This window comes from Gallinula chloropus (genome assembly GCF_964237585.1).
Source record: "Gallinula chloropus genome assembly, chromosome: 7".
NCBI classification, from domain to species: domain Eukaryota; kingdom Metazoa; phylum Chordata; class Aves; order Gruiformes; family Rallidae; genus Gallinula; species Gallinula chloropus.
The window spans coordinates 924,061-931,112 of NC_140092.1; the positions used below are offsets into that span (position 1 = coordinate 924,061).

Genomic DNA, 7,052 nt, shown 5'->3' on the forward strand with positions numbered 1-7,052 from the left:
GAGTGGTGAGGGGCTGGAAGGGGCTGCCCAGAGAGGGGGTGGGTGCCCCATCCCTGGAGGTGTTCAAGGCCAGGTTGGATGGGGCCCTGGGCACCCTTGTGTAGCTCCAGGCTGGAGGTTGGTGTCCCTGCCTGTGGCAGGGGGTTGGAGCTCGGTGACCCTTGGGGTCCCTTCCAACCCAGACCAGGCTGGGATTCTGTGAGTCTATGAAATTAAAATGTAAAATAACAGACAGATAGAAAAGATTTTTTTTTAGAAAAAATTTATTAATAAATCATTAAGAAGAACAACACTCTCAGAAGGAAATTCTGTGTGAGACAGATTTTTCCATTAGCTAATTAGATGTACAAACAAGTCCTTGTACAGAGCAATGGGACTGTGAATCTTTCTTAACAATTGAATATTAGGAATGGAAAATACGATAGAAATTAAATAAATAATTGTAATCTCCCCTCTTAAATAGAAACCACTCAATAAATACATTTATAAATACCTATAAATCACAATAAATAAATACTCAACACAGTGCCTTACAGATTCTGTAGGCCAGGTTTGTAAAGTCAGAAGTCCCAGGTCCCAGCCCAGGCTGGGGCTGAGTGTGGTTCTGGAGACTGTTGTTGACACAACATACTAGTGCACTCCAGGGGAGCAGGGGGAATCACAGGCTTGCTGGTGGAGGAGCAAAGCAGCCAGGCTGCAGTGTAAGCACACTGTGCTCTAAGTGCATTGCACTTAACTGGTAGGTTGGCTGAACTGGCTGCCAAGGGTTCTTCATGCCCTTCAGCAAACCACTATCCAGCATCTTCAGTGTCAGTGGGCAGCGTGTCCCGCGGGCAGCGCCGACTGTCTGAAAGGCATCCTTCAGTAGGAACTCTTAAATAAATAAATAAGCCAGTCCAGGAGCCTCATCAGGACTCCGAGGTGGGAGGTGGAAGGGGGTGAGCTGCTTGGCTGGTGGTTCCTGGGGTGTTTCTCTCAGTGGAGGAGCAGGAACTGTCCCCAGGTGTTTTCTGTCCCAGTGTTGCTTACAGCGGCGAGTCGGAATTCAGCTGAGCCCTTTGGAGAGGTGAGGGAAGAGGATCATTTAAAGGAGGTTCCAGAATGGTTATCACTGCTTAGCATTGCAAGGACAGTTCAGGGCTCTGCATGCTATCCCAGGCCCAGGGACAATAAAGGTGATGTTTCCATAGCAACTCCTGAAACCCCAGTGTGTGCCAGTGGTGCCCAGTGAGGACACTGCACCATGACTTCTGCATTCACCGGCACCAAGAAACTCAGCAGCTCCGAACTAGGAGTCATTCACAGGTGCTGCTGTAACTCAGGGAAAGGTGGTTTGTTTTTAAAGGCTCTTTTTTCAAAGGGAGCCCAAACCCTTCTGTGTTCCTGTCCCTCCAGACAGAGCTGCCAGCATGCAAAGGTTTAGAAGTGACACGTGGGCTCGAACAAGGACCCCACGGCACAATCAGAGACTAATTCTATAATTAGGCAGCAAGTTGTTCTCCCAAACTGATTAAGAGACAATGGAAAGTATCACTAAGAAATCCTACAAACGGCTGAGTTTTTGGGGAGGTTTACTGCTCAGCTGCCCAAATTGAGAGGAAATGGGACTTACTTGGCCAGAATTGCCTTCACGATGAGCTGAACCCAGGGAGCAGTGGGCTCCAAGCACACCTCTCTGCCATCCTTCAGAGTAGCTCTGCAAAAGAGAGAATAAAGACAAGTCAGGAAGCTGCTACAGGGATTTGCTTTGCTCACTACAAACTGCATTTTTAGATCAGTTAGTCTAAATTCAGCCCAACTGCTCTAGCTTAGACTCAGCTGGTGTGTTACATGTGTTCAGCACTGAGGAGACTCAAACCCTGCAGAAGCTGAGTGGGGCTGTGCCTGCTCCCAGGGGGCTTTCTCAGTAGATAGGGCACTGGGTTTGGGTTTGTTTACATTAGCAAAGCTTTCTTACACCACGGTGGTGAGAAGCAGCTTCAGCAGTGAGAGGATTTCAACACTGTAGTCTTTCCTCTGTGCTATCCAAGACAGGATTAGTTTCATTGTTTGCCTAAAGCTGCTTGTGGGACCTTAAATATTTCTCTCTGAGACCAACACAGGCTGTTTTGGTGGGATTTTGCCTGCCTAATAAACGTGGGATTTAAGCTATGTTACTAGCTGGTGTATTAAGGAATACACAGCCCTGAAAGTCATGTTCTACCACCAGGAACGTTTAATGTGTCCCATGGCAGCTAACCACTGAGCCCTTCAGCAATGCCTGAAGTCATAGAGATGAGGAAAAACACGGTGTGTTTCTTCAAACCCTCTCCCAAAACCCAACCAAATCCAACTCCATCTGAGCCCACTACCTGTCCTGAGGCGCCCGAGCGCCGGCGCGTCGCGGGAGAAGAGGGCAGCGCTCTCAGAGCTACTTACATCACTTCAACGTTCTTGCAGTGGGGGCCGCTCTGCGTCAGCTTCACATCCTGGATGGATTTGGGATGGATGAACTTGGAATGTGTGGCTATGCACTGGCACCGGAGCTCGGTTCCCATCCTCGCCAGGGCCCGCCCTGTGAGCAGAAAAGGAGCGGTGGTTGAGAGGCAGGCTGACCATCCCTGGCTCAGGCACAAAGCAGGGCTGCTCCACTCAAACACTCCCACTAGAACACTACCCCTGTCCAAGCTGCCTGGATCCTCACCGTGTAGAGCCAGAGGCTTATTTGATTCAGAGGAGCTGATGCCCAAGTACAGCTCAAACTCAATTAGCAGAGGTTTTTAAAGTAACTCCCACACTTTGTGGTTACCTGCACTGACCCCACTGCACAGCCAGTTCGTGGCTGTATCAATATCTGGATCGATAAGCAGGCAAGTATCTGGAAGTTACAGCCCTAGATTCTTCCCTTCCTTGGAGGCTTGTCCATGCTCCTACATCCTCACTGCTTGCTCTCCTCCCAGCTGGATATTACTTGCTGGAGGCAGTGCAATCATTAAGCAACAAAGACGAGCTCAGAAGCTGTTCTTTGTGTGGGAAGGGAGAGGAACATCCAAGCAGTAAGGAGCTCCCTTCCCTAGCTGCAAACACTCCAGCCAAACTCAGGAACACAGCCGACTGCAGTTGCACCCTTCAATTCTTTCCCACAAGATGTCAGTAACTCTCAGCACCAGGGCTACGTGGTGCTGGGCTTCTGACTGAAGAGAAGTCGCTGAAACCTCTCAAAAGAAGCTAATTTGCAGAAAAACATCTAAAGCTCCGTCTCTGCAAGGACGAGTGTCTGGGTAGATGCCCCGACAGTGCCGCGGGGATCTGGGGAGGGGTGATCTACATACCTTGGCACACAGCCGCTGCCACCAGGAGAAGAGCCAGGACAGCCAGGAGTTTGCCGTTCATGGTTGGAGAGGAGGTTGTGGTGGTGCTGGTGGTTCTGGGGAGCAGTGAGCTCTCTTGCCTGGGAGGATGGCTGATGCCTGCTCCGGCTGCTCCGTGCGCTTATATAGCGCCGGGTGCCCGTGTGTGCGCCCTGCGCGCACGGGGCTGCGCGGCCGGAGTTTCCAGGATGCGGCAACGCTGAGTCACATGACTGTTGTGAAACTCGGGCCGGGTGGTGAGGAGTTACTCTGCTGAGCTGACAGCCTGCATTAATTCATAAAATATGGAAATATTAGCCACACATTACGATTGCTTTTGTGGGCTGAGTGAATTTTGTGCTTTTCCCGATGCACACCCAGAGCTTGGGGGGGGGGGGTTGGTTCCGTTTATGACATGAGGTTTTATTCCTTTCCTCAGGGTAATAACTGTTCTTCACTGGGATGCCCAGTCTGCACTTCAGCTGTTTAATTTCCAATCTCTGTTAATGGTGATAGCTTCTGCTCACTTAACTTCAAGCCAGGGGAGTGGCAATCAGGCAGCTTTTTCAGTGCTGTCAGGATTGTTCCTCAGCATTATTTAGATGTTATTATTAAAATCATTAGTATCATTATTTCAAATTCTTGTTCTTTTTATCTGTTCAGGTGGCACCTTACAAAGTAAACGTGTCCCTGATACCCTCTGTTCATGCCAGTAATGCAGTCTGCAGTGCTCAGAGCTGCCTGGGGGCAAACAGCTCTGAGCCTCCTGCCTGCATTTCCCCGGTCCCTGCTAACCAGCAGCAGCTTTGTGTGCCAGCAGTGCAGTGCTGCACACACCTTTGCCAGGCTGGGCACTTCGGATGGGCCTTTCCTCTAACCCTTTTCGGTGACCACAGCCCCAGTCTCAGCACAGGGAGGTGACTGCAGGGTTGGGGTGCTGCTCCAGCGTTCCTGCTCTGGGAGCTGGGTGTGTGAACACCAAGTGCTTATTGCGGTGCCTGGCAGGGAGAGACCCTCGTGAGGGAGACAGATTCAGGGGAAGACTCGGCTCACACGCTGATCTTGGCTTAAATGAAGAAGGGTTTGGTTTGTTAACCCATCTGGTGTGTGTCTGGTTAGGAGAAGCCCTTCTCTTTCCCTGCCATAAAAGCATCATCCTTTGGACTGTGATGACTTTTGGTGCTTGTCACCTCCAGCCTCAGAGCGTCATGGTTCTGTGATCTGTGGAGTTGTGGAGCTACTTCTCCCCAACGCAGAGGAATTTGGAAAAACTCAATTTTCTTCGGCACATAAAGCAGCATAATGTGCTTATAGTAACACTTCATCAGTCTGCCCTGGGTTAGTGTGGGTTTCTGCTCACCGTTTGTCACTGACTTGCTGGATAAAAGGACCCTGGTGATGAAGATTTGTCTGTTATGGGTGCAAGCTGGAGATGAGGAGGCTCCATAGGAACATAAAGGAAAACTTTGTCACTGTGAGGTGACAGAGCCCTGGGACAGGCTGCCCAGAGTGACTGGGGGGTCTCTTCTCTGGAGACATTCAAACCCACTTGGACATGTTCCTGTGGGATTAATTGAGGTGATCCTGCTCTGGTGGGGAGACTGGACTAGATGATCTCCAGAGGCCCCTTCCAACCCCGAACATTCTGTGATTCTCTGATTCTGTTCCCATCACTATGTCAATGGGCCCAAGAATCACAGAATCGGAGAATCCCAGACTGGTCTGGGTTGGAAGGGACCCCAAGGGTCACAGAGCTCCAACCCCCCTGCCACAGGCAGGGACACCAACCTCCAGCCTGGAGCTACACAAGGCTGCCCAGGGCCCCAGCCAACCTGGCCTTGAACACCCCCAGGGATGGGGCACCCACCCCCTCTCTGGGCAGCCCCTTCCAGCCCCTCACCACTCTCTCTGTAAAAAACATCCCCCTAATATCTAATGCTCTGGACACAGGACTCCAGCTGGGGAGGGCAGAGCAGAGAGGGACAATCCCCTCCCTGTCCCTGCTGCCACCCCTCTGCTGATGGAGCCCAGGATCCCATCGCCCTTCCCGGCTGCAAGAGCCACTGCTGCTCATGTGGAGTTTCTCACCCACCAGAACCCCCAGGTCCTTCTCACAGGGCTGCTCCCCAGGAGCTCTTCTCCCAGGCTGTGTGTGTGTCTGGGATTCCTCCAGCCCAAGTGCAAGACCTGACACTTTGTGGTGCTGGACCTCACCAGGTTCCCCCTTGCCCACCTTTCAAACCTGATACCCAGGAAAGTTACAAGAAGTTCCTGTCAAGATATGTCAAGAGCTTTGACAGTCCCACCTCTTGCCAAGTGTGGGGCAATAGGAGGCACTGATCCTGCCTGCTACGGGTGCTTCTCCTCAGCGGCAGGGCTGAGAGCTCTGCTGAAAATGCCTTTGGCTGTCTGAAGGTGGGAGAAAGGAGAGGCTGTGCCAGGCACGGGGGCTATGGCTTAGTGCTTGTGTTATGCTATCCTGTGTATGCCATGTTAAACTCCAGGTTTCTCTGGTTTCTCTGGCCCCAGATGGCAGCTGTTGGAGCTTTAACCAGTTTACCTGGGACGAGGTTTTGGTGATCCTGCCGTCTGTGCCCCTCTCCACACGACCGCACGCAGACAGGGTAATGAACATTCCATTAGGGAGCCCACTTGCCTCACTTACTATTTGCAGCTTCCTTGTCTAATTTTGGTGTGTGCTGAACTGTCATCAGTGTTTGGGACAAGGAAGGAAATTCCCCGGCCAGCCCCGGGCAGAGCCCGTGAGCGCAGGTCCCGCTCCGCACCCGGCGCAGCGCTTCCTGCGGGGCCGGCACAGCTCGGCTGAAATCCCCGGGCAAAAGGGGAGCCAAGAGCCTGCTCCACCTACATGATTAACCCTGCCCCTGAGCTCGGGGTAAGCATGGCTCTGAGAGAGCAGGGTGTTGGCGAGGAGATAAAATCCACTGTGTTCCTGGGAGCTAAAGCATCTCCTCCACCTCTGCTTTTGCCCTGGCTGCAGCTGTGTGAGGGAGGTAGTAGCGTGGAGAGGTGGAGATGGGATGAAGCCCGAAGGCCAGGCACTCCTCACCCGCCTTCCTGGCAGTGCTGTGCTTCACCCAGGTTCTCCCTGCACCCCGGCAGCGCTCTGCCAGGGATCAGATCCCAGCCCCTGCCCCTGGCAGCTCCAAAGCCAGGATCTGATCCTGGCAGCGTGTTTTCCCTCCAGCCATCAGCCACGGCTTGTGCAAATGGACCACGTCACTGATACTGCAGCAAACAGAGCCCTGCCATGCTCAGCCCTGTTCAAAGCACGCCTGGAACGAGCAAAACAACAGTTATGCAACACTTGGGTTACTGAAAGACTCCTGAAAAGGGAAGTAAAGGCCTCCCCTCCCTGTGTTTGAGGGCAGGATATAGGATGTGTTCTCTGCTGCAGGATGGAACCTAGTGGTTTTCCTTTTTCATGACTCACAGCCTTGTCTAATGAACACAGAAGTCAGAAAGGAAGCTCTAGGGATGTGTAGAGTCTCTGCATGTAGCAGAGGACACCCAAACGCAAGGGACACAGGGAGGGGGCTTCATGTGCACTCCCAGGGCCATTGTGAGGGATGGAGGAGTGCAGGACTTCAGCCCCTTATTGCTTGGGTCACCCTGGTTCTGGAGGAATGCTCCAGCCTCTGGGCTGATGAATCTGTCAGGTTTGAGACTAATTCAAACCTCTGACTTGAGAAGTTGCACACA

At 52.2% G+C, this 7,052-nt stretch overlaps 1 protein-coding gene across 1 annotated transcript; it reads right to left on the reverse strand.

Moving 5' to 3' along the window:
* Positions 1-312: 312 nt before the first annotated feature.
* Positions 313-3,430, reverse strand: LOC311193927 (interleukin-8). The gene is made up of 4 exons (XM_084266916.1): positions 3,312-3,430; positions 2,419-2,554; positions 1,613-1,696; positions 313-1,056 (listed from the first exon to the last, which is right to left on the reverse strand). The coding sequence occupies exons 1-4, from the start codon at positions 3,370-3,372 to the stop codon at positions 1,026-1,028; spliced, it is 312 nt and encodes a 103-aa protein (XP_084123042.1). The 5' UTR covers positions 3,373-3,430; the 3' UTR covers positions 313-1,025.
* Between the last annotated feature and the right edge of the window lie 3,622 nt (positions 3,431-7,052).

Excerpts from the sequence above, each read along its gene's own strand:
- LOC311193927 (XM_084266916.1), bottom strand. The coding sequence starts at position 3,372 with ATGAACGGCAAACTCCTGGCTGTCCTGGCTCTTCTCCTGGTGGCAGCG. Across the intron at positions 2,555-3,311 it reads GGCAGCGGCTGTGTGCCAAG|GGCGGGCCCTGGCGAGGATG; the intron begins GTATGTAGATCA and ends TTCTGCTCACAG. Across the intron at positions 1,697-2,418 it reads TGCAAGAACGTTGAAGTGAT|AGCTACTCTGAAGGATGGCA; the intron begins GTAAGTAGCTCT and ends TCTCTTTTGCAG.